The following is a 27,461-nucleotide window of genomic DNA, read 5'->3' on the forward strand; positions in this document are numbered from 1 at the left end:
TTCCAGGCCCGAAATGGAGGGGGCGGGGGATGGCCCCTGGATATGTCGTGCCCAGGTCACTTGGTGTGACATTTCAAACCCCTGCGACTTGTTTTCTTGAAAACTGGCTTTAGTGATCCCAGGAAATAACCAAGAGATACTGAATCTCCAGCAGGCCCCCGGGCAAGCAGAAGGAAAAAAATCCCGGCAGGCTCAGGTTTTACCCTCTACAAATATTTAACCCTTTGGCAGTCTGGGACAGTTCGTTCCCAAAGCCCCCTTGGTTCAGAAAGCTGCCACCAACCAGCCAACCCACCAGTCCTACAACAATCTGATATTTCTACTCCTTGTCCCCACAGGGCGTTCCTCCGTGTCCAGGTTTTTTTTTTTTTGAGTGTAGTGCTTTAACGGACAGTGGACAGTTACTGTCCTAGCTTATAGGTAGGGGCTGGTAACAAACGTGCCCAAAGGCAGCTGCAGTCCAGGACAGAGGAGCAGAAGCTGCTGCTTGGCAGCCCAGCAGTTCACACCCATCCATCCCCTAGTACCAATTAAGGATGGAAGGCTTCCTGGCAATTACAGAAAATGAGAAGAGGTGGGAAAACCGAACCACGTTTATAGTTCACTTCCTGAAAGTCAAGGTGATGCTAGCACTTAAAGGAGGGGGGGCATTCCCTTTCTTGGAGATTAGGAAATGGTCTGCAAATGTAGATAAGAGAGAGATACATATATACAGAGTTAATTAGGGCCAGCTTTACCTCTCAAGGCTGGTTCTTTGAGACCTCATTCCCTTAACTTAGACCATTCTCTCCCAAGTAGAATACAGATTTCTCCTTTTTGCGTGTGACTGGCTATTGGATAGGAAACGAAACTTTTGATTGTCAGAATATTGGGTTTTCACTTTTTTATTAGAAAGAACGGTTCTTTAGGGAATTTCGTTATTAGAGCTGAACTTTTGCTTTTGACAGGGTGCAGTATTTTACAAAAATGTACATACCTAGTTGCTACAATCTTCCCCCTCATCTTCAAACCTTAAACAAACATCCAGTTTGTGTGTGGCTCTTATTACCTTGGGACTTTATCCAGGTAAAAGTGGTCACTGTGCAGTAAGATGTATGAGACATCACAAACTTTCTCCCATTACCCAAGGAGTGTGTAGTGCTCTCAAGTTCCCAGGGGAAAGGCTTGCAATGTCCTTGGCAAGGTATCAGATCTACAGTTAGTTACATTAATAAATATCAATTTTACTGGTTCCCAGGTCATCTTTTAAACATCATTTGTAATGAAGTAGGGATTTCCTGGTAAATTAAATTACCTGTGACAATTACAACTTTTGTACTTTCTGCTAATGTTTATCAGGAGTAGTAAAATCTCAGTTCAAGGGAAGAAGCTATGGATGGAAAAAGAGAATTACTTAAAGTGATTCACTTCCAGAATAAGATTTTTTTTTTCATGAGACTTAACTAATTATTTGCTTAGCTCTGAGAAATGAAGGCAGGAAAAAGATCCCAGAGACAGACAGATTTTTTGGCTTCACAGTTTGGTACATATTGTAAGGCCACACAATTCTGGGAAATTCAGAATCCTTGTGGCAGGAAAAAAAAAAAAAGAATCCTTGTGGCAGCATTCCCAACGAATTTTAGTATTGAATGACTGGGGGACAGACATCAGCCCTTCTGTCTTGAATATGGAGGTGAGTTAAAGCTTGACAGAGATGGAAAGAGCCAGGTTTAAACGACACATTGTTCTAACACGGCGCTTCAAAAACACCTTTGCCTAGGGGCGGGCTCACACTGCCTTGCAGTTAGTTGTGGTCACCTAAAAGGCGAATTAGCTGACTGGAAGCCTGCTGGAGGGAGAAAACAATGGATGAGTAAGTATTTGCAGAGAAGTTAAGTTCCCAGTGGAGTTTCGATAAAAGCAGGAAATCCAGAGTTTATTAAGCTGATGCAGGGAAGATTAGAGGCTTTTAACCATGGGTCTGATTGATGTAAAAGTAAACTTTCTTTAAAATACTGAGATTCCGTGCTATAATGAGGATTGTGTGACCAACTGCAGGCTAGCACCTTGTTGATGGAGACTGTGCATAGAAAATGCAGATAAACAGAGCTAGGTTGAGAGTAGTGATGGGAGCAAGATAGGGCATGAGGAGTATTCCACTCAGATCCAGATGTGGGGCTGGGCAGCTCCGGGTCCGAGCTGCTTCGTGCCTTCAGCGGCGATCCCCAGCCAGGCAGGAATGCTAGGTGGGTCCAGTCTTTGGCCACAGGACCCTCTGGTCAAGAAGGTCTGCACCCGGGGGCGAGTGTCATCACGTGGACTCGGGTAGGCAAGAGTTTGCAGGTGGGAAGCAGTGTATGTAAATGAGGCGCGGGACTACGGAGGCTGAGCCCTGGCGCTGGAGCTGGAGCGGGTGGGGGGCGCTGAGTGGAGGAGGCGGGTGGGGGGCGCTGAGGGGAGGAGATTGGTGACCTAGAGGGCAGTGTCCTTTCTGGCAGCCACCAGGAAAGAGGCAGGTGTTCTTCACAGTTGCAAGGGGCTGAGGAACACAGAGGTTAAGGTTAGGGCTAAATCTTGACCTAGGCCCCACGAAGGCCGAGTTCCGGGTTCAAGGTCACACTGCCCATGAAGGCCAGAGTGCGGCGGGGCGGGGGAGGGGGACAGCTGTGATGAGGACCGGGTAGGAAGCCGCAGCTCCGATGTGCCCTTGGGCTTTCGGAATGACTAGCTCTGCGGAGCTTGGGAGTAATTTTGTCACCCCAGGTGTGCAATTTGGTTGCAAATGTCCCTGCTCCCGGGCTGGGCGCACTCTTCACGAATTCTGGGCTTGTGGCTGGGACCAGCTGTGTGTCCCGGCCCAGGAGGAAGCCGCCGGCACCGAGACTATCAGACGTTTCCTGACCCTCCGATTACGTGTCTAATTGCTAATTCTGGTCAGTTTTGGGAGGTTAATCACGGCTCTCTCGATTACATACGGCTTTTTGGCAAATTTCCGACCAGCTAAGAGGTATATTCCATTGCGAAGCGTTTCGCACGAAACCTTATAAATACTTGATGATTCTCCTCAGCTTCCCCTCCACCGAGTCCCGCCGGTACCGGGTGTCCCTCCCTCCAGGGAGAATGGGGCATGTAGAATCCGGGCGCGAGCGCCCTTGATGGCGCTGGACATGGTTGACATCAAACCTTTTATTTTCTTTCGATTTCTAAAACAGTAAAAACTGAACATATATAAGTAAGCAGCGCCGTGAACTTCCAAAAAGAAGTGCCCGGAATATTAATTAGGTAAGTATGTTTTTTTTTTGTTGTTGTGGTTTGTTTTGTTTTATTGTTTTTTTTTTGTTTTGTTTTTTTCTAAGAAAGGTAAGATTTCTCGTGTTGCTCAGCTTCTTGTGACAAACTTTAGGTTTTCGGGTCAATTTTCTCAGCCAGATCTTTTTTTGGTAATTATTACCAATGTCACTCAAGCTCAACACAGGACGGTTTAAGGAGACAGGCCAGCCCCCCTCCTACCGCCCAGACAGAACTGTGTGCTCATGACTGTTTATGTTCAGAGACGTGGCCACCCTCACTGTTTCTTTTACTTCCATGTTGTTGCAAATACATTATTAAAAAAATACTTGATGCTTTCAGATTTTTAAAAATTTATTTTGTACACTAAATTTAGGTCAGTAACGCTAATAATTCACAGTGCTATCTTCCAGGGTAGTTTCCCACCAGTGGCTGAGAACTCTAATTTCAAGCAGTTCCAAGGCTTATTCAACTCCAAATTTTAGAAGAAAAACTTAGAGCAAGTTAAATGTCTTAACACTTTCTCAAATTTGTGCAGCTTTAACGTGAAAAACCAACACTGAATACCGTTACTTCATTCTAAGAATGATATTTGCTACTTTTATGTCTAATTTTACTCATATTACAAATGCAAATTACACAGTATGGAAGTAAACAAACTCCAAAATATTGTGCATAAATGAAACAAACTCAATTTGCAAAATTAGGAAGAACAGTCCAGTATGTACAGTCTTTATAAACAGTGCATAGAGGAGCATATCTACAACAGATTATAAACACACCAGGGTCCCTGAAGAAACAACGTAAAACACTAACAAAGGTACTCAAATACAGAATTAGCTAAAAACATTTATTTTTTCTCTTTTTTCAAGAAAAATTGCCGGGCTTCATCCCAGGCCTGCTGAGGAAATCTGTTAGCCAGCTCCAGGTAGTCCCCTGGGTTCCCACGTTTTCCTGAGAGAGATAGAAGAGACTAGATAGTGAGTTTTGAAGGCTTAGAAATTAAGCTTATTTTGATATCAGAATACAATTGGAACCATACATTTCAAGTAAATTTTGCTACATATTATGTAAACAAGGTGTTTGCTTCATCCTTACATCAATCTACTATAGTATAAATGTTATAAACATGTATTGTAGCCAAAATTCAGTTTGTGCTTCTGACAAATTCAGATGTTAATCTATATATAAAACTATGAAATATTTATTTTGGGACTCCAGAATAAGAAAACAGGTAAAAGGGCTACAGCTATGTACACTTAGTTTTGAGTCGGTACATTTGTATGTGAAGGGTGACATCATCATCATCATCATCATCATCATCATCATCATCATCATCATCATTGTGCTAGTATCTGACCGAGGCCCTGAAGACAAGGACCACGGCTTCCACTGAGTCATAAACCTGACTTAAATGTTGACTTCTTTTTCCTAAAATAATCTACTTAATTTAAAACATACGTTTAGGCATAACTTTGGAACTGTTCAAATCTGGCATTCAGTATCTATCTAGCAGACTATCAGCAGCTTTGCTGATTCCCCAAAAGCTTGGTGTAGTCATGAGACAGTGGGTATGAAGGATAAAACTGCCCCTCACTGAGAACCTGGAAACCCACAGCTATTTGCACGGAAGCTACCTGAACAACCTCAAAACACTTAAGACACATTTTATGAGGACTTAATCTAAGCAAAAAGGAAACCCATGACAAAGATGTAAGCTGGTAAAGTGTCATCTTAAAAAAATTTTTTTTGGGTCAGGTCTCATTGTGTAGTTGTTACACAGGGATCCACCTGCCTCTGCTGACAAAAAGTGCTGGGATATTATTCCTGTGTGTGTGTGTGTGTGTGTGTGTGTGCACGCGCGCACACACACACACACACACACACACACACACACATGAGTGCAGGAAGCACTCTAAGAGGCCAGAGGCACTGGATCACCTGGAGCTGGAGTTACAGGGTTTGTGAACTGCTTGATGTGAGTGCTGGGAATTGAGCTCTAGTCTTTGACAAGGGCAACAGGTCAGCTTAACTGCAGAACCATCCCTCCAGCCCTCACTCCATTTTTCTTTCATTATGTAAGCGTATTATGAACTGTCACTAACAGTGCTGGGAGCAGAGCAGAGAGCAACTGTCTGATTCCTGTTGTATGTGTTGAAGCCTGCTGTAGATGCAGCAAGGAAGGCAGAGAAAGCACCCCCTCCCCCAGGAAGGAGTGAAGGTGGAGACTTCCACAGGCTTTGCTCAACTAAGCAAAGGGAGGCAGCTTTAGATCATGGACTTTGCTTTCCAGGCTCTTCAGTGGTGACTCATCTTTTTTAGAATGGAAGAAAAAGGGAAGAAAGACCATCTACATAGTTCTACCAGCAAAAAAATATTGTTGCTCAATTAAAAGTAAATACATTAGAATATTTGAAAAAGTATTTCATATGCTTAAAAACTAAACAATTATACCGATTTCCTTCACATGTCCTAATAGCTTAAAAAAAGAAAGAAAGAAAAGTAAAAAGAGGCTGTGACTGAGTGAGGGCAGAACTGAACTTGCACAATGACTCTGCCTGAGACAATGGTGTTAACTGTGATGCTGACTTGAATTTCTGGGAAGTTGCATAGCTTTCTGTTTACCTTTCTGAGTACCTGAGTCAATAAAGCCTCACATTTTTTCATGATATTGTAACAGTTTTGTTGTATTTTCTTCTGTGTACTTTGCAACACCTGCCTACTGTAGATTTTTTTTTTTAATGACAGAGCCAAATTATTTCCAAGTAAGGGCTTTTTGGGGCTGTCCCAGAGGTAGCAGTGGGTCTCTGAATAACTACTATTATATGTTTTATTTCATTTTATTTTTTGAGATATGTTCTCACGTAGCCTAGGTTGGTCAAGGGTGAGTCTGAGAGGATTCTCCTGTCTCCACTTCCCAGTGCTGCCATTACAAGCATGTGCCATTAGTCCAGTTCTAAAGGAACACTTAATAAATACTATCTAACTAATGGACGGAGGACCTGGGCAAAGACTAGATTGGAACTAACTAATCAGAGACTCTGCAGCAAGAGCCAGAGATCAAACTTGTACATCTCAATTACAGCCTGGGTAGCAGGATATTTAAGAATGTAAAAACGAAGCTCAAAATTCCCCATCTCTCACTCTGATCATGACAACACCTCAGCAGGAACAAAAGGAACGACTGCCTGTGACCCTTTACTTCCAGGACCCTGCTAATTGGATATTAATTTTTCTCAATGTAAAATTGTTCTCAAATAAAATAGGTCAAGTGCTTGAATTTAGGGGTCTAGCTACAGTCATGGGCACCTTTATTTTGAACATGGAGAGGGAGCCCATGTGAAGGAATAAAGCATTTGAGTGACATGCGTGGGCCAATAGTAATGTATATGACTAGCTTCCCTGTCGACAGTCAGCATTTAATAGATCTTGTACCAGGTAAGGACACAAAGATGGTTTGTGTTTTTCTTTATTTCCAGAAGCTTCTCTGTAGCTTCTTATAATATAGTAGATTTCTTTATTCTTCAGGTTTGGCGTCTGAACCTCATATACTTCAGGTGACACAGGAATTCTAACTGGGAAAATGAATGCAAGCCCATGCACTTAGCTAACTCACACATGAAACTTGGTTTCAGTGGGACCTACCTTTGGGATGGGAAGACTGGTTATCCACATGACCCGGAGTCTGTGCAAAGTCCTGTATGAGAAGAGAGAACTGGGTTGAGAGCAATGCTCTGAATGGAACTAACTGCAAGGTCCCTCTAAGCATGTGTCACGGCCACACGGTTGATGTGGTGCACAGACACGAGCACAGAATGCGGCTGTGTGGCCAGACTCTTCAAAGTTGAACTGAAGTCTATGTGAGCACTGCCCAGGGCCACAGTGCTGCCTACAAACCACAACTGTATCCCCCAAACTGAAACCTAAGCCAAATGTACCATTTTAAGTTAGCAAGATTGTTTTAAAAGGTTTTTTTTAATGGGAGGGTGAGATGGGGGTTATGATCTTATTAATGTAACCCAGGCTGGACTCAAACTGAGTGACCTTCCTGCTTTATTCAGGCTCCTGAGGTCTTGCATTATAAGTATGTGCCTGGCAAGAATTTTAAAAAATTATAAATATAAGAGTCCTTATAATCCAGGACAGCCAGGACTGTTACACAGAGAAACCCTGTCTCAAAAGCAAGCAAACAAACAAAACCCCTAAACCAAACCAAACCAAAAGTATTCTGCATCTAAACCGTAAAGTTTAATCATTTTACTTTTAGATGGAAATTGAAAAAAATGTAGTATATAGGATACAAGTCTTCAGAAACCTATGACAGGCCATAATCTCATTTTAATATTACTTCCTAGAGATTATTATCACCTATATATGGAAGCATGACACATTTATAAGTTAATTCAAAATAATTCATTTTCTTGAGCACAATTATTTATAGGAAAAATGATTTAATTTCATTAGTCTAGTCCAATAATGTTACTCCAAAATAAAAAGTAACTTCTGTACCATTTAGCAAAACTGTATTAAATATGGTCTATTTAGAATAGTTGTAATTAATATCACCCACCTTTTACTATAGTTTTGGATCTCATTCATATTTTTGTTTTTTTGAGACAGTCTCACTACATAGTTCAAGTTGTCCTCATCCTGTCATCTTCCTACTTCAGCTACCTGAGTGCTGTCACTTGTATTTTTAAAGTTTTTTGTTTGTTTGCTTGTTTTTAAGAAACTAATGTGGCTCACATGGCAACTTTTCTTTGTTGAGGCCTCTTGGCTTAAGCTATGAAAAGGTTTGCTCTCTTCCCAGGCCATGGCTTTCCTCCCTGGCACTCACCTCCTACCTGTCATGCTACTTGGTCTTGTTGTTGTTTTGGAAAGGTCTTGAAGGTGGGTTTTATCTTTCTTTTTCATGATACACTCCCTGGGTCTACTGCAGAGCCTAGCAGAGTGTGCACTCAGAAATCACCCACTGAATCCTAGAGTGAATGATTCCAATGGCAAAGATCACCTTCTGAAAACACCCTAACGTGCATTTCCTACTCAGTAGCATAGCTGGTTTCTGTAACCTTAAGGCTCTAAGAGCAGATGAAGAGCCCTGTGCTGAAATGGTGGCTTTGCAGTATACAATTCTATTAAGATTTTAATTTAATCACAAGCCAGTGTGAAACCATGCAGAAAATAGGACCCAGACTCAAATGTAACAACCAAGCCGAAAAGAGAGTATTTTTAAGTCTCCTTGACCTCGCTGTGCTTACTAACTGATCATTAACAGAGAGACAGGGAGCCCTGCCTGTGATAGCAAGGGCTGGGATGTCTTCAGCTGTCTTCTGGCTCCCAGGCAGCTGCACAGGCTCACACTCTGACAGAGGTATCTGAACATTAGCCAGCACAGGGACAGTGCTCACAGAACTCTGCTTTCTGTTTCACTGTTCGGAAGAACAGGAAATATGTGCAGCAGGGAACAATTTTAGAGCGGAACATTTGAAAAATGGACATTTCATAAAATAATCATCCACAAAGATATAAAAATCCTAGTTTGGGACTGTCACCTTGGCTTTACTCTTGCCAGCTCAGTGAGCTAATTTACACGTGGCATTAGCACTTTCCACAACACCCATTCTGATTTTAGTCCTACAGAATTTAGCTGGATCAGGCAAATACAAAGTTGCACTTCAAACTTTTAGATTGAAAAACAAAAGCAATCAAGCAGGTTTTATTATCCTAACTTTGTACACATATGCAAACCATATTTTTTTAAATGTTCAAATAAACCCAAATTTTTATCTTTCTTTGGCAGTTAGCCTCTGTAACAAGACTAAAACGCAGACACACGTAATGGTCGAAGCCTCAATGGAGCCTGGTGTCCTGTTAAGCAGACCTCTAAGTACAAGTTTCTATTTTGTCAATGGCAAATGAGCTTTTGGCTTGAAATCCTCCAGGCAGCAGTATGAAGCACCCTTCTTCTAGTAATGTGACTGCAGGCTTTACAAATCACTTTTTGAAGCACAGACATAGGCAGAGACTTAAAAGCAGATTAGAGGGTGAGCATAAAGCTCCCTCACATTTACTTTTCAGTCTCAAGAGTTTGCCCGTAAAACAAGAGAAATGAGGCATAAGGCAGAAAGTACCTGAATGAATGTGGCCAGTAAAACACAGCTCATCTCTTGCTCCAGAATGATCTTGTTCTGAAGGTTGTTGTAACTAGCAGCGATAAGCGAAGGGAACAGCACTTTGATGAGCCTTGGGTCACTGAAATACTGGAAGGGCAGCTGGCAGAGCTTCTGTAGCACCGTGGGGTGGCGGCCGGACTGTACAATTACCTACAACACAGAAGCAGTTGTTCAGTGGCCAAAGCCCTGGCCTACCCCTCGAGCCAGTCAACTGTTGTTGGTCCCAACCAGAGACCACGCTGAAGAAGGTAAAGAAAGAGGTGCTTAGCTCCTTACCAGCGCTTAATGCAAGTGATATTTGAAAAGAGCCAAAATTTTGTTTTAAAAAAATCTCATTTCTCAACTTAAGGAAAAGATTCCAAAGGTTCTGTGGCCATTTAACAATCGTACTCCACAATGAACAGCACAGCTTCCATGGAGAGATGTCTACAGAACAGGTTTAGGATGCAGTTTTAGCAGTGCACCCTCCAGCCCCTCAAAGCAGTCTCCTGTTCCTTCAAATAGAGCTGTGCCCAGCAAAGTCAGATAGTGGCAGCGGCGGCCCTGCCCACTGCAGTCTCTGCCTGACTTAGCTTACTGCATGCAGCTAGATGGATTCCGTATGTAGACAAGTCCTAGGAAGAAAAGGGGACTGATTGTAGGGATGGAACGGTTCCAGCTAGTACAGGCTCTAAATGGTCCTTCCTCCAGTCCCTACTCCTTATCTTGGTTTCCATCAGTGCCATTGAATCTAAAAGGAGAACTGTTTAGATAAATGAGACTGTTGTCTTGAAGCAGTCTGGGTTTACAACTGTGTACACTTTAATAGGGCAATGCAATTAGTGGACTGGCAGGGACACTCTCCTAATTCACTCCCCAGACCAAAATGATAAACTAAGAAATGCCAAAATCAGATCTGTTTCAAGTAACTTTGATTAGACAATTCTAATATGAGAGAGCAGGGTGACCCAAAACCCACTTCGTAGTACAGGAGGAAGCCCAGGGAAGGTTAGGGACACTGTAAAAAGTCTAAGGTCAGGACTGTAAATTGTACTCAGAAAAACACAATTTTACAGGTACACACCCAGACAGGACGGCATTCAAATTGAAACCAGAAGGACAGAACAAAACAGCAGAGGCAGGAGAAACATAAATTACTGGGATTTACAAGTTTTCAAAGTACTTTTAACAATACTTGAAGAACACATTCTCAGATGATAATGCAATGTGGTTTAAGAACAAAATCAACAAAGTAATAGTTCACATATTTTTGTTCAATAGCTAATATGACATCAAAAACCTTTAGAGAATGTTGATAGGGACCTGTTAATACCTCCAAATCCAAAAGGAATTTTAAAGACTCGCATTGTGACAATTCTGCACATGGCTGTGTGATGCCATTTCTGACAGCAACTGAGAAAAATGCGCTGTTGGCCTTATTGATAAAGCTTCCACTTAAATCTTTATTTTAATTATTAGCTACATATTTTTGTAATACCGCCAAATGGTTACCATGTTAGAATTTATAATGATGCCATTATGGAAATTCATTTTCCCCCCTCTTTGGGCAAAAATTAAGTACAGTTTTTTTTCATTGAAATGTCATTGTTAAAATGCCATTATTGGAAGATTCGGTAATTCAAAAGGCATTAAAAGGGGCCAGTGTGGCTGGCATAGACACAATGTTAACTCAAAGACATCAGCTCCCTGGTCCTGATAAATTAGCAGAGTGTGAGAGCATCAGTTGTGCTCACTGCACTGGGCATCCTGAAGCAGTGTCCTCTGGGAACTTGGCATTCCCTCAAGGGACAGCGTTGACTATCCATTACCTGTTTATAGAGTGGCTTATAGAGCTCACTGGTAGTTAGTGAGGTGACCTGTTGGAGGCTACTACTTTTAGGTCTTTGGACTGGACAAGAAGCAAATGGGCATAGGACGGTTTGGTTATCTTGTGTTAAAGAGACTGATGACCCAACCTTGTTCTCTGTACGGAATCTGTAAGGGCTGCTGAGACCCTCACTTACTCACGCTTGGCTGCGAGGCAGTGGGACACTCCAGACACTGTGGGAAGGTAGGATCAGGAGGTCCAGGAAGTGCACTGAGACTTGGTGGGTTAATTCTGTGGCAAGGGTGTAATGTAGTGAACACCAACAGTCAGCTGCATTAGGTAATTGTTCCCCTGGGGGTGAGGAGGCAAGCCTGAGAGTATAAATATCCTGATTTGGATGCTCAGGACTTCAAGCACCAGGAGAGCTGCCTGTGGGGCTCGTGAAAGATGCCAGGGCTTGGGTGATCAAATATCATCCTGGACTGCCTTTCAAACTTTCCAAAGTCGGCAGGAAGTTAGAATGATCATGGAACACAAGGGTCTTCCTGAATGTGCATAGTTAATCAGCTCAGACTTAAAATATCTGTGGACCTTCTTGATGAAGCTGTAACTAAGTCAGTGACCAAAGACTGCCTTCATTCAGACAAACAACCAGGTCCTAAGGTGAGCACTGAACCTGAGCCTCATCTTTCAGGATACACAGGTTAACCTGGGATTCCCAGAGAGCCTCCTTCCAGAGCAGTAGTGACAGAGCACCCTGGCTGTATGCTTCCCTGGTGGGGCTAAAGTCATCAGCTAGAGATGGAAGTCAGGGGCAGGTACAGCTCCAGTGGAAACAAGAGACTCTTCTAAATATGTCCAAGTATGTTGTCTCCTTTCAGACGCTGAGTTGGGCTCCAATGCCAACCAGAGAAGTCTGGTGAGGTGGCCCAGTTGGTAATGGGGCTTGCCATCAAGCCTGACAACCCACACGGGAAGGAGACATGGTGGAAAGAAATAACCAACTTCTCTAAGTTGTCCTGGAACTGTCACACAAGCACTATGGGCACACGAGCACTGTAGTGTACTCATATGTACACACACATGTACACTTGTGCACATACACAAATACATAAATGTAATAGATCAAGAGAGATGGAAAGTGACCTTGACCTCAGGTATAGTTATAAAAATAGGTACTTACCAGGTGTGGTGTACGCCATTAATCCCAGCACTCAGGAGGCAAAGGCAGAGCGATCTCTGTTGAATTGAAGGCCAGCCTGACCTATACAGGATAGCCAAGACTACATAGAGAGATCTTATCTCATAAAACCAATAAAATAAAATAGGTGCTAATCAAAGATCTGGGGGGCTTGCCTTTACTCACTAATTAGCTGAGTAGCCTTTGGCAAACTGTTCAAATGCTTTGGGTTTGAAGGTAGGCAATGTTTTTAAAAGTAATTTCTTTGAAGTCTCTCTCACAAATCAAATAGCTCAATTTCATAAAGTAAACACAGCAGTATTATCATGCACCCCAATAAAGTAAGAAAATGGCTCTGAGTTTTAAACATTCTTTCTCATTGAAAGATTGTATTTATACATTTTAAATTTGAGAAAAGTAATATACATTTTAAGACTTTGCAGTCATCCTTCAATCGTGTTCAGGGCAAGGACCATGGCAGATCAGCTTTTCTGGTTTCCTAAGGAGAGGCCAAGGGCACAGTGCTCTGTGATCCATAGAGTTTTCTTTAGTGTCCTTGATGAGGGATCATGGAAGACAGAGCCCCATGATGACTACTCTTTTGTTACCAGCAATGGTTCTGGAAGTTGTAGTTTTAGAAAAAGGAAGCAGCATTCTAGAAATATGTAGAGAGGACCAGGGGAATTGGATGCCAGAGAAACAGGACTCTAAAGAGGAAGGGGGAGGGATGGGGACTAGGACAGACAAGTGAAATAAGTGTTTTTTTTTTTTTTTGGTTTTATGAGACAGGGTTTCTCTGTATTGTCAGTCCAGCCTGGCCTCGAACTCACAGAGATCCGCCTGCCTCTGCCTCCCGAGTGCTGGGATTAAAGGCGTGTGCCACCACCGCCCATCGAAATAAGTGGTTCTTTAATTAGTTTTGGATTCTGGCCACCCACCAGGATTTTGGCACTAACCAGAAAGTGCTAACTTCAGCCATCATTTCCAGTGTGTGTCCCATGCCAAACGATGTACTAGTGCCATTGGAACAAAAGAAAATAAAGAGTGTTTTTCTAACACACAAGTGAAGATGCACTATGCGGGGCAGGATTAGTTTGACATTAGTTTTGTGGGAGATGGGGTATTTATACCAGTTATCATAATACAAGGAGTCTGGTGAGGGTGCTGTACTGTGGGAGGAGAGACTTCCTTGTTCAGGTTCTCTAGAAGCTACATTGAGAGGACAGACTGTATTCAGAAGCCTGGGTCAGATGCAGGAACTTGGAAATTGTTGGTGAAGGAATTTCTGGTGGAGAGAAGAAACTCAACAGAATAAGTATCAGATTGTCTTAGCTGACCACAGCAAAATACTATAGGTTGGAGGGATATAATCAGCACACACTTATCTCCTACTGCTCCATGTCTGAGGTCAGAGTACCAGTATGGTCAGGCTATCTCAAGAACCTTTTCTTTCTGGCTGCCTAGTTGTGTGCTCACATAGCCTTTCCTTGGCTTAATGCAATGGAGAGTATAGCACTGCTATTATTCCTGTAATAAGGCCACTAATTCACTGTCCTCAGAATGATGTCCACTAGAAAGGCTGCCATCACTCTCCAGGGGAATAGCTTTCCCTGGGCTATGGTGTAGGCTCACTGCAGGCTCAAGAGTGCTAGCCTTAGACAACTGTTCTAGGTCTGCCTCTGCTCATGATCAATACAACCACCCAGCTAATTTAAGTTTAGAGTCTTTTCAACAGGTGGTTGGAAGCTTCCAAGGTTTAAATGTAGACCTGATGTGTCCACACCTACAATGCACAGATAGTGTTAGTTAGGGACACTGGCGGTCTCATCAGCTCTCTGCCCTGAGTTTTCTGATAGACCAGGATCAGAGCTCCCACCCAGCCTAACAAATGCTTTCTGGCATCCCTCCCCCATTTCTTTAGAGCAGAGGCTATGGCAGAGGCTGGCTTCAATCATCAGCAAGCTTAATGTCACCCGAGAAGCCATTGCTGAGGTTATTCCCTGGCCTTGCCTGTGCAGGACAGAGCTGTGTAAACAGTGCTTGGGGTACCAGCCAGGATCTTGTGGTGGTGAAGTAGGAAATGCTTTCTGACAGTTTTGAAAAGAAAATCCTTGCATAAGTGTGATCCAAGAAACACAGGTAAGTGGTGCAGAGCAACAGAGGCTTAGCACTATGTCTGTCTCTATCTGTGTCTGTGTGTCTGTCTGTTCATATGACTTTGAGGCTACTGTGTTGGACTTGTCATTATGAAAATTGTTGTTGGCTTCCAGTTTCTATCCAGGATAAGCTTCCCGTGACACACTTCAGGAAATCCTTAAGTACTGGATGACATCCCAAGTAGCACAGCTAACAAGTCACTCCATCCAGGTGCAGTGCTGCATGCCTGTGACTCCAGCACTTGGGAGGTTACAGTTGGGAGGATCACAAGTTCAAGGCTAGCCTGAGCTGAGGAGCTCAAAAATTTCCATGTCTCTCATCCCAGCAGCAAACAGCAAAAGGACTGGATTTTGTGGTATTCTGAGCCTCAGTATCTAGAAGGATGCCAGAACGGAGAGTCTCCTGGTCCTGAGCACCAGCTAGGGAACTCTAGTCTGGCTACAGGAGAGATCTGGAGTGGACTGAGTAACACTGGTATCTTCTGAAGTATGAAGGGACTCAGGACCGTTGAGGATACTATACTGCCAGGACCCCAGCAACTTCCAGTTCGACTGAGACAGCGTTCAGGAGGCCCTGAGCTTAGCCCCTCTGTCTACACCATCTGAGGCCAACTCTGAGTTGGGCAGACAGCAATAACTGCTGTTATAAAGAGAAATCAAACTTCAGGAAGTTCAAGAGATGTGGTTCAATTCTGCAGCCAGTCTGGGCTGGAGCTGGGCCTGGAAAACTCTTAACTTCAGGTGTTGGCTTGTTCTAGTCTCTCAGGGCCACGATGCTCACAAGGCTGCCCATTCCTGGGTAGGGAAGGTCTCCTTACTAGTTCTGAGCTTACTCCCATGACTGGCTGTCAGCCAGCAGTGCATTGTGTGAAAATGCCAGCCCAGATAAAGATGAGCACTACCCATGGCCATTTTAAATAGACTAAACCAACCAACATACACAGATTAAACTAACACAAAACGCCTTTCTTCCAAAACACACGCTTTTCTGGCTCAGTATCACATGACCAATTCTTGGTTATGTGCTGGGCTGTGTCAAGGGTTTGTTTCAAATGATCAGTTTTATTAATGTGAAAGAGAGGAATGGTTGGCAATGGAGCAGGACTCCCAGAGGTGAACAGTTAGAACATGTGACTCCAAACTGAGCACTGTTTTGTTGTGGCTGAGCACCTGGCCACCTTCCAGAGCAGGCTTATAGGTTTCCAATGCCTACAAACCCTGTCATATTGGACATTTAAAATATATTTTAGTGAAGGTATCTTCTCAACATCTTTAAATAAAAGTGACTGGCATGTTTTAACATTTTTATTATCATTTTATGTGTATGGGTGTTTTGCCTGTATGCATGTCTGTATACATGTGTGGCTGGTGCTGGCAAAGGCCAGAAGAGGTGTCAAATCCCTTAGCACTGGATAGGAATTGAACCTGGGTCCTTTGGAAGAGCAGCCAGTGTTCTCAGTTGTTGAGCCAGCTCTGTAATTTGCATCTTTTTTTTTTTTTTTTTTTTTTTTTGGTTTTTCGAGACAGGGTTTCTCTGTATTGTTTTAGAGCCTGTCCTGGAACTCGCTCGGTAGACCAGGCTTGGTCTCGAACTCAGAGATCTACTTGCCTCTGCCTCCCAAGTGCTGGGATTAAAGGCATGCGCCACCAACGCCCGGCCTTGTAACTTGCATCTTAAATAGGCAGCTGCTACAACATCAGGATTTAGCTGTTTCTGGCTCCTCATCATGCTGTACTGCAGATTCCCCAGCACTGAAGCAAGATTCCTCCTTCTTTGTTGGAAGTCTCTGAGACAGCTCCAGGGGCTGTCTTAGTAAATGTCTGACCACTTCCAGGTTTGTATTCATTTTAGAGATCTTCTTGTGAACTTGATGGGAACACACTTTCTTTCTTTCTTTTTCTAACTGTATAGTTTATTTGTTCTATTCCTTTTTTTTTTTTTACATACTTGCTTCACATGCCAATCCCAGCTCCCTCTCCCACCTCTCCTCCCTTGCCCCTTTACCAGCCACCCCAGTCCCCACACCATTCCCCAGGGAGGGTAAGGCCTTCCATGGGGCATCTCCAGAATCTGTCCTTTCATCCGGGGCAGGGCCTAGGCCCTTCCCCATGTGTCCAGGCTGAGAGAGCATCCTCCATGTGGAATAGGCTCCCAAAGGTCATTTGTATGCCATGGTAAACACTGATCTACTACCTAAGGTCCCAGAGATTGCCAAGGCCTCATCACTGACACCCACATTCAGGGGGTCTGGTTTAGTTCCCTGCTGGTCTCTCAGGTATCAGTCTGGGGTCCAAGAGCTCCTCCTTGTCAGGTCAGCTGTCTTTGTGGGTTTCACTAGCACTGTCTTGATCACTTTGCTCATCACTCCTTCCTCTCTGTCACTGGGATCCAGGAGTTCAGTTCAGTGTTTAGCTGTGGGTATCTGTCTCTGCTTCTACCAGTCACTGATGAAGGTTCTAGAATAACATATAAGGTAGTCCTCAATCTCATTATCAGTGAGGGCTATTAATGTAGTCTCTCCACTATTGCTTAGTTTGCCAGTTGGTGTCATCCTCATCCTTGTTCTCTCTCTCTCTCTCTCTCTGTCTCTCTGTCTCTCTGTCTCTCTCTGCCTCTCTCTGTCTCTCTGTCTCTGTCTCTCTGTCTCTGTCTCTGTCTCTGTCTCTGTCTCTCTCTCTCTCTCTCTCTCTCTCTCTGAGATAGGGTTTCTCTGTATTGCTTTGGAGGCTCTCCTGGAACTCGCTCTGGAGATCAGAGTGACCTTGAACTCACAGAGATCTGCCTGCCTCAGCCTCCCTAGTGCTGGGATTAAAGGCGTATGCCACCACTGCCTGGCTGGAACACACTTTCTTAATCCATACATCTTTAGTGTATCTTTCTCTCAATGTGGTCACCTTTTAGTAGACTTTATTCTGGCAAGAACAGATAGTTTGTGGGCGTGTTGGGCTGGGGGTTAAGCAACAGCTCTATATGCAGCCCACTACTATATTGTCCATGTTTTTCAGGCTGACACATTTTATCTGGAATCTTGACTAGCAAATTGGTGATGAATTATCTGTATAAATGTGAGTTTACACGTCCTTTGTCAGTGTGTGACCTTTGGGTCCTCTCCACATCAGAGTACAGGACTGACTCAGAGCAGCAACTGTTCTCTTCCTAGGCAATGCTCACTCTAAGCCTAATCGTTGATCCTAATTAAAAACAGTAAATGCTGTCACAGAAAACATGTCTAAGTATTAATACTTGGTATGGTTCTGTCAAAAATCTGACCAAAAGGAGGAAGAGGGAGGAGGAGAAGGAAAGAAGACAGAGTAGGGAGCAGGAAAGTGGGACAGAGTTTAGTCTGCAGACTTCACACCTATGTGACAGCATCCTAAGTAAGTAGGGAGCTCAGAATCCCTCTGTGGAAAAAGATAAACGAGAATCTGATGGGTTTCTGTTCCATTTTTTTGTTCTGTAATTTTTGTTTTTATTTTTGTGGGTGAATTCCCTAGAGCTGTGTGCATGAGGTACACAGACATACATGCAAGCAAAATACCCATACACATAAAAGTAAAGGAAAAATAGAGCAGCAGAGTGAGAAAGACTGACCTTGTTCTAGATACATAACAGTTGTTCAGGCTAAGACAGATTGAAGTGAACCCTAGTTGGCAAAAGTCCCCAGACTGTACTGAGGACAAGGGCTACCATTTGGCATTGCTACATGCCATGGTGCCTTGCGCAGTGCTTGGCAAATGATAGCTTTCCCCCCAACTATTTGGGAAGAGAATGAATGAGTTTGGTTTGTACAACCAAGCTATAGATTAGTTTTCATTTCTAAGTTATTTCAGGAGCTTGTATTTATCACATCAGAGCCAAGGGGGCTGCTCACCACAAAGGCTTCAAGGCCCCCAGCTAATACTGTCTTTGGATCTGTAAGGGCAGATGATGGAGCTCTTTGGCATCTTGGCACAGTGGTATATAGGAAGTCAGGTAGGTGTGTATGTGTGTATGTAAGGGAGCAGCTTTTTTCAATGTGCATTGAAAGCTGTCTGTCAGATTTAAGAGCAGACCAGTTCTGTCCGTCAGTGTGGTGGGGAAAATGGAGTACAGAGGAATGAATGCAAACAGTTAAATCTCACCAGGGCAAATTCCTTGTGCCTAAGAATTCCCAATTTGTTTTTTTTCCTTTTCTTGTTAGAGACAAGATGTCCTTAACACAGGGGCAAAAATAGGTGTCTAGACATCTAAATTCATTAAAACAGACAGCTTAGAGAGTCTGTAAATCATTGGAACAAAGAATATTTTTCTAGCAGAGCAGAAACAAAGTAGTTGTTGCATTCCTCTCTGCAAACCTGGACCCCAGCAATGTTGGAGCAGAGGCAGCAGCTGTGGTGACCAGGATCATCAGTTAGTGCCCTTGCTAGCCTGTCATACCTGGAACCAAGGCTCATGACAGCAGCAATAGGACAAGAATGTCCTTGAGGCCAGCAACTCTCCATTTTTTTTAAGAAAATGGCATATCCCAACCCCCACCCTATTTCTTTAATCCAATGTTGTGTAGGGAGGGTGGGATTGGTGGTTTTATTTAAACATCATAGCAGAAAAATGAGAAGATTTTGACCACATATCAAATCTTATTAGAACACAATGGAAGCCAAGAAACCCAATGTTCCTTTGTCTAGTCCTGCAACAGTTTTCTGTCTTTCCAAACCTGGAAAGGTATGTCTAGGTTGGGGTTAACTGCAGAATTCTTACAGACTGTATAGGAGGTAGTGGCCTTCAGAGTGATGGTCCTAGACTCAGTGCTGTGTAGCAGCAGTAGAAAATCCAGGAAGAAGAAAGAGAAGGAAAACAATAGAGGCAGCCAGGTTCAAGAGAAACAAAACCTATAGCAGTTGGGGACTTGGTCTGTTGTAGATACTGGAAACCAGGTGGAACCCAGAGACAGGGGTCTCATCATATAGGGAGGGGCAGGTGGCTGTCTCTCTATGTTCCTGTGGGAAAACTGAGAAGGCCCTTAACTAGCTTCCTAAGGGAAGTCCGTTACTTGCTGGAGTCACTGGCTGAGGAGTGGGAAAGCGCCCCTGGGCAGGGTCTCTCACTCTGGGTCTGCAGGGGAGAATAGTGACTTAGGATTCTTGGTATCAGGTTCTGGGTGCTGGGCATCCAGTGTGGAGGTCTGACAACTACCTACCTATTCTCCAGATACTGGACTGTGAGCCATGTCTCACCAGGTCAGCCGCATGCTAACAGCGCCAGAGGCTCCTCATCTCCAAGAACACAATCTCCCAGTCCTGGGTCTCACCACACGTCCCTCGTGACCTAGGCTCTGCCTCCTCACTCACACACTAAGCTTCTGTAATGGTGAAGAGCCTGCAGCTCCTTGCACCTGCCAGACTATTTCATACCCCAGTACCTGTGAGTATGCTCTCTTATGCATATTCCCACTGTGTGACCCAGTGACCTCTATTTTACTTTCATATGTCAGCACAAGCATTGCTTCAGTAGTGAAGTCTCTGTTGTAGATTTGAGTTGTTTTCCATTTTCTGTTCGAGCCTCACTCTTCAGAACATTAGTAACATGAGGGCAAGGACGCACTATCCTGGGTGTCTAGAACAGTGTCTGGTGCATTGCAGGCATCTTGTAATATCTACTGAATGAAACACAGGGTCTGCACTAATGGCCCTGTGCCTGGCTTACAGACTTCTCGAAAGAAAGTGTGGACTATAGGCATTCCTGTGTTTCTCAGGTCACTGTTTAAAACAGGGTGGGCATTTAGTACAAACTGACAAACAAGAGAAAGAATGACTGGTAAATGTCTAAAGGGCCACAAAATTCACAATCCTGGCATTTCCCTAGGAATAAATCACCCTTTCGCCTTCTGTTGCATGACAGAGCCTCTTTCTGAATATTTCTCAAGTCTTCATGAGGAAAAGAGCTGTATTTTAGAAGAAGCACATTGTAAGTTCCATTCAGACATGTCCTGCAGCAGAAGCTTGCGCTAGAGCAGCTCACACTAAGAGAAGCAGGTCCTACGACGACTCTTCAGGGATCACACCTAAGCTCTGCCTCCATGGCAGTTGCATCCTGGAAGGAGGCCTGCTGTAGAGAGCTCCAGTCTTGGAATCATGCAGACTTGTCACAATGTCAATCACTCTGAGAGACTAACTTGGATTTTCTATGTGCGTATGTGTCCATATCCCGTTTGCCACCGGGATGGAGTAGAATGAGGGAAGGCTGTATGCTGGAAGTTCTGGATAGCGTGTCAGGAGAACCAGCTCTAAGGCAGGAAGCAAGTCCTTTCCTCCCTGGCCATAAGGAGAGTTGGCTGGATGATCTCAGATGGCCCCAAGTTCCCTGACATCATCCTGTCCTGTGTTATGAACATGCACACATGGACACGCCCTATGTTGTACACACACACACACAGACCCCCCCCCCCACACACAATATAGGGAATGGGGAAGAGTAAGAGGAAGCCAGAATTTAGTAACTCCTTTAAACACAAATACCCCAATAGTCCTTGCCGGCGGAACTGGGTAAGGGTTCCTGAAGGAACCCATAAGCTGTTGTGTGGTGAGAACAGCAGGGTTAACAAATGCAGAGCACAGGCTGATATGCTTTCTGGCCATAGCCTAACGGCTGCCAGAGACTATGGGTGCATTCCATGGAGCATTTATGGGCTCACCAGCACTAGTCTATGACAATTTTATTTAATCATAAAAATATAATAGTAGTCAAATCTTTTTGTAGTTTCGGTTTACTGCTTTCTCAAGTAAAATAAATGGTCTCTCAGATTTCTTCTGCTTTCATCTCTCTGCTCTAAGAATAGTAGGATAAGGTTCCAATTAAGGCCCATTAAATGTTCACATTGATTCATGTGAGCCATTTTCTAGTTTCTCTTCCTAACACAATCTCAATGCACCTCCCAGTAATCTCAGTGCTTTTCAGTCGGCTACACAGAAGAGATGCATTTGGGCGTGAGGCCTTGCCCCCTCCTGTTTCTGTACCCACCTTCACTGCCTTCCAGATGCATACACTGATTAGTTGTCAGGCAGGTCCAGCTGAACCAGCCATGACAGACTGACTGTCCAGGGACTCCTTGGTGGTTGGGTCAGAGCAGTGTGTGAAATAACAGCCAAGAGGCCTCCCTATGAGAAGACAACCTTGGAGGCAGGAGACACAGAGCTTTCTCCATCTTCTAAGCAGATGGGAGAACAAACTCTGACAGCAGAAATAACCCACTTAAGATGGTAGTAAGTGTTAGCGGTGACTTGAGTGGATACAGGGACTCTTCTCGTAGGAGCAGGGAATTTGGAGGAAAACAATAACAGTTTCAACAATATCATAGGTTACTCCAGGAATCACTAAGCAACTGATTTAATTCACCGTATATAACCAACACATGGCATGCTATTAATATGATCTACATATCACACATAAGAATATAGGCACTAGGAAGGTAAGTGGCTTGCCTAGGATCTCAGATCTATAGAATGGAACAACTGGTAATATTATTCAGTCTGCCTGCTTCCAAAGCCCGTGTTCCTTTCATCAAGATTAAAGAGTAGACTATTATCTCCTAAAGCAGGGACCTAAAGAGGATTCCAGCACGTCAGGTAGTATGAGATGACAAAGCAGACTATGTCAACCTGATTTGGTTGAGAGCTGCTAAGGATATTAATAAAGCATTTGTGGATGTCTGTGAGGTTGGGAGGGCATGCCCTGGACATGAGCAGCACCATTCCAGAGGCTGGGCCCAGATGACAGAACAAAATGGGAATAAGAGAAGCCTACTGGCAGAGGAACAAACCCCTGCTTCTTGGCTGCTATAAGTATGTCTACTTCTCCCAATTTTCCACCATGCCTCACCATAAACATGTCCTCTCTGCAGCTGTCTTCCAGGTATTTTGTCATACTGATAACAGAAAACCAGGATCAAGAGGTGGGTTTAGATTCCTGAACCTGTGGAACTAGTTTGTGGAGGAAATATGGAGAAAAAGGTTACACAAGCCATAGAATGCTGTAAGCAGAGCTTAGTGGGCAATTGCGGTAAGAGTGGAGAATGTCTACAAGAGCGTGGAGGTTACAGTCTGAGTTAGTTCATGAGGTTTCATATGGGAGTCAAGTACTCTACTGGGAGCTGTGTAAAGTGAAGCCTTCCTGCCAGCCTGGTTCCAGAGCCCCATCAGTCCCAAATAAACACACAGGAGGCTATATTAATTATGAAGCTGTTGGCCTTGCTTGTTTCTTACTGGCTAGCTCTGACTTAAGTATTTATCCCATAATTATTAATCTACGTATTTCTCTTACCGGAGAAGTTTCCGGGCTTCTTATCTCTATGGCGGTTACATCTTGACTCCCTGTGTTTCTCCTTCCCAGAGTCCTCTTGGACTCCTAGTCCCACCTATCTTGCTTCCCTAGAGCTGGACTAGAAACCATGTGTGTTACACTCTGGTAAAGACTTACCTACATTTTATCCAAGCCCGAAGACTTTGTGGGATGATGAGTTTAAAGTGATGGATTAATTAATCTGGTGGAGGAAAGTTTGAGGCACCCCAGCATTCAGGTTGTGGTGTGGGTAGCACTGCCTGCTTTTAGCCATGTTTAGAGTGAGAACTGGGAGCAAATGACAGTGGGGTGGGGAAGTTCTGAAAAGCTTGTGGACTGGGTAGAAAAGGAATACATTTCAAGTTGCTAGCAAGGAAGGCATGGTTATTAAGGAAATTCATATCATTAAAAATAGACTAAATACTTGACACCAGGGCAAAGTAAAGATACCTAGAAGATACTTCAGTAATAAGGAGGATCTTACTCTTTCCAAGGCTGGGAATATAAAAGGATAAACTCACTTAAACGCCTTTTCTCTGAGAAGAGAGCTACACACCCAAGGATGTTTCTGGACATATTCATCCACATCCAGCTCCCCACCCCCACCCCCAGGGATTGAGTCCACTGTAGATACTATAGCCCAAGACTACAGGAGGGGTCATTACTGTTTGACTCAGTGACAAACTTTATCATTGCCCAAGTGATGCTGGTTTTGAAGGTAAACTGGAGTTGTGGGGTCAGAAGGCTTCTATCAAGATTTCAAAAGAAAGCCTGGGAGAGTAAGAAATTTGTAGTTAGGCCAGAATCCCAGGGCAGCCCTTGAGAGAATGATACACAAAGCTTTAAGAGTGGAGCTGAAGATGCAGTGGATACCCAAGCAATGAAAGATGCCAAGGATGTATAATGTCTGCTGAGAAAATTGGAAGGAAATTAATACAGCCAGACCAAGAGTGAGGCCCTGTGGGCTGTCAACCAACAAGGGCACAGACATAGGGCTGCCTAAGTCCTTTGATGCCTATATACCTGTTAAAGAGCTTCCTTTCAAACCAACTCACAAGAAGGCAGAGTAGATTTGGTCTTAGTAAGCAGAAATGATGGATCTTTCAAAAGCTGCACCATTTTGACCTTTTGTATAAGATGACACACAAGAGACTTTTACCATCTTACCTTCTACTCCTCATTCAAGACATATGCCTGGCACTGTCATATGTACCACTAATGAGAAACTTGTTCTTAAGATACTTAACTTTTTAGCAGGCTAAAAAGACAAAATCAAACAGATAAAGCAAATGAATATCCCAGGTTATAAATGAGTGAAGGAAAATAAAACATGGGAATTGAAAACAGCGACCACATGCCTGGTCCACAGGTTAGAACCTTGGAAGGTGCTATGGTAACAGGACAAGAAAGAACCAAACTTTTGGAAGTGAGCATCTGAAATCATACTCATTTCTGAGGTCAAGATTCTAGGCAGAAAGCAGCAAGATGAAAACTTCAGTAGGGAGATGGTTGAGGTGTGCTTGAGGAATAGTCAGAAAGCCAGTGTAACTGGAGTATTTATGATTACTGTTCTTATGGATGAATAGGGCTGGGGAGATGGCTTGGTGGTTAAGAGCACTTGTTGCTTTCCCAGAGGACTTGAACTTGCTTCCCAGCATGCATGTCAGGTAGCTTACAACCACCTGTAACTCCAGCTCCAAGAGACCCTACGCCTTTTTCTGGTTTTCTGAGGTACCCACATGCATGTGTGTATACACACACACACACACACACACACACACACACACACACACACACACGAAAATGATTAAATTTATTTTAATGCTGGTCTGGCCATAGATTTGTGATTCATTGTAGAAATGCAAATTCATTTGTTAGAGCTGGAAGAAGGAAGAGCTTTTTACTGACAGAGCTATATTGCTGGTCCACTTAATTCTTTTTATAGACAGGAAACTGAAGTCCAGAGATGGGCAGTGACTTGCTCAGGGTCACATATATTTAGAAGGATACTAGTTTAGCCATTATGGATCTTTCTGGGGCTGACAATGGTAATATAATTTCCTTATTTCAGGAGACCCTGAGTAAAGATTAGACTTTTACAGTCTATCTTTGGGTATTTTACTTTAAAAAGTTCCTCTATGACCAAAGACAAAGATCCAGAAAAATGTGATTTATCATCACTGACTAACATCAAAACTAACAAGAGTCCTGAACTCTCATATTTTGTGTACAGATAACACCCCAACAGTGAGCAAAAGATACCTGAGGCCTGTGAACAGTACTGAACATAATTGCACATTGGGCAGGGGATCAGGCCTGGGTAATCCTCTGTCAATCTTTGGATGCTCTGAAGCAGGGCCTAGACTTAAAACAGACATGTAGCTCGTTAACCTTACGTCACCCTTGTGGCTAAACTAACTCACTAAACCATCAGTAAGAAAAGAGAGGCTTTGAAACTTGTGCAGGGCCACAGTGCTAGGGTGTCAAAGTCAGTCTATGCTCAGAATCACCATGGCATTTACCTTTTTGCATGGCTAAGTTCAAAATCTCAATTGTAGAGTCATTCAGAGTTTCCTTTCCTGCTCCTATGTCAGCATCTGGAACAACTGTGTCACACACCAGGAAACAATGATGGTCTTTGTACAACCAAGTGTGACAGTCTTAAGGTCTTGCTCTAAGTACTCAGGCTTGAGATGCATGTAGATTCCTGTACTGCCTACTACCTGCTCTGCTGTGTTCCTTGGCAAGGCAGTCACTATTGAGCTAGGAATTTCTTGGGACCTCTCAGGTGGTTTGTGGAGTGAAAAAAACATACCTAGTGACATAGAGCACTGCACTAAAATTGTGTAGGAAAAGTCACAAATGATGAGGCAAGTGAAAGGTCTTTTTGTTTGGATCCCATGAAGGGGGTAACTTTTACTATACATCACCAGAATTGGTGATTGGCAAACCTCTTCATTCTAACACAGGCACATCACTGACTTAAATGTTTAGGCAAATATTACCTTTTATGCTCTATCTCAAACCCCTCAAGTGGCCCTCAAGTACCATGTTTTTCTCTGGTGCTATAATACTGAGAATAACCTGGCTCCAAAATGGCTCTGTTACTGAAATTCTTGAGCTTTTCCATCCTACGAAAGGAACTGTGGCTATCATATGGAAGAACATGCAGACAGTAAATTCTTATGCGGCAGATAAAGGATGAGGTGCTGGGAGAACAGGAAGCTGAATGAAGGGCACTCTCAGCCCCACACAGTAGCAGCTGCTCCATGGGCCAGATTAGCCCAGCACAGTGTACCAAGTAGGTGTGACCCCGGATGGATCATCTGACTTTGAGGAAGACAAAGAGTGAGAGAAGGATGTTTGAGTAGGAGTTAGGCCAGTTCTGAGTGTTCTAAAGGTTGGATGGTGGTTCTGGAAACTACTAGTCAAGTTCTCTATTTCTACTCTAACTCCCATTCTCAAAACACAACTGAAGCCAGGGATGTAGCTCAGCCGAAGTGCACTTGCCTACCAAGTATGAGGCCAGTGTTTCATGCCCTAAAACAAAATTCCACAGAAGGCGGTGAGATGGCTCACATGGTAAAAGTGCTTCTTGCTGCCAAGCTTGAGTTCCCAGAACTCAAATGGCGGAGAGAACTGACTCTCACAATCAGGTCTCTCTCTCTCTCTCCTCTCTCTCTCTCTCTCTCTCTCTCTCTCTCTCTCTCTCTCTCTCTCTCTCTCTCTCTCTCTCTCTCTCTCTCTCTCTCACACACACACACACACACACACACACAAAAAAAAAAAAAAAAAAAGGGAAGGCTGAGGCTGTAGCTCAGTGGCAAAGCACCTGCTAGGCAATATACTACAACCAAGCTTTCCTTAACTGCAGATGGGATAAGACACTACTGACATGTGCAATAGATTCCTTTTAGAAATTATCATTAAAAAAATCACCAGCATGGTGGTGCACATATTTAATCCCAGCATCCAAAAGACAAAGAGGATCTCTGTGAGTTGGAGGTTAGCCTGATCTAATCTACATCCAGGACAACCAGAGATACATAATGAGATCCTGTCTCAAAACAAACAAGCTGGGTGGTGGTGGCACACAACTTTAATCCCAGCACTCTGGAGGTAGATGCAGGCAGATCTGTCTGAGTTTGGGGCTAGTCTGGACTATACAGTGAGCTCCAGGACAGTTACAGAGAAACTCTTCTACTAAAACCAAAAACCAAACCAAATCAACCAACCAAACATATAAAAACAAAAACAGGAACAAATAAAAAAATTTAAGTCATCAAATGATCTGGAAAACATATATAACACAGTTGCATGTGGAGCACCACTGTCTGATCTCCCTGGAAGCATCCAGGTACCTCTAGCACAGTGGAGAGGAGAAGACTACATGATCTACACCCAGCTTCTTCAACTGTGGATTGTGACCTTATTATAAACTTACTGAGGTGACTGAAAAATGTGACAACAGGTAAAGGTTTTCAACATGCAGTGATCCAAAATGAATGGGACTCAAACGAGGCTACTTCAAGGTGATTCCGACAGCACTTGCCCATGTATTATG

General features: G+C 43.6%; 1 protein-coding gene across 6 annotated transcripts in view; it reads right to left on the reverse strand.

Moving 5' to 3' along the window:
• Positions 1-3,603: 3,603 nt before the first annotated feature.
• Positions 3,604-27,461, reverse strand: part of Scaper (S-phase cyclin A associated protein in the ER) — a 343,723-nt gene continuing 319,865 nt past the window's right edge. For all 6 annotated transcript variants that reach the window (XM_040729759.1, XM_040729754.1, XM_040729758.1 and 3 more), the window contains 3 exons: positions 9,399-9,590; positions 6,913-6,964; positions 3,604-4,221 (listed from right to left, as the gene is read on the reverse strand). In XM_040729759.1, coding sequence (XP_040585693.1) covers positions 4,118-4,221; positions 6,913-6,964; positions 9,399-9,590 — 348 coding nt within the window. In that variant the 3' untranslated portion in view covers positions 3,604-4,117. The remainder of the gene's footprint in view (positions 4,222-6,912; positions 6,965-9,398; positions 9,591-27,461) is intronic.

This window comes from Mesocricetus auratus, unplaced genomic scaffold (assembly GCF_017639785.1).
Source record: "Mesocricetus auratus isolate SY011 unplaced genomic scaffold, BCM_Maur_2.0 Super-Scaffold_100022, whole genome shotgun sequence".
NCBI classification, from domain to species: domain Eukaryota; kingdom Metazoa; phylum Chordata; class Mammalia; order Rodentia; family Cricetidae; genus Mesocricetus; species Mesocricetus auratus.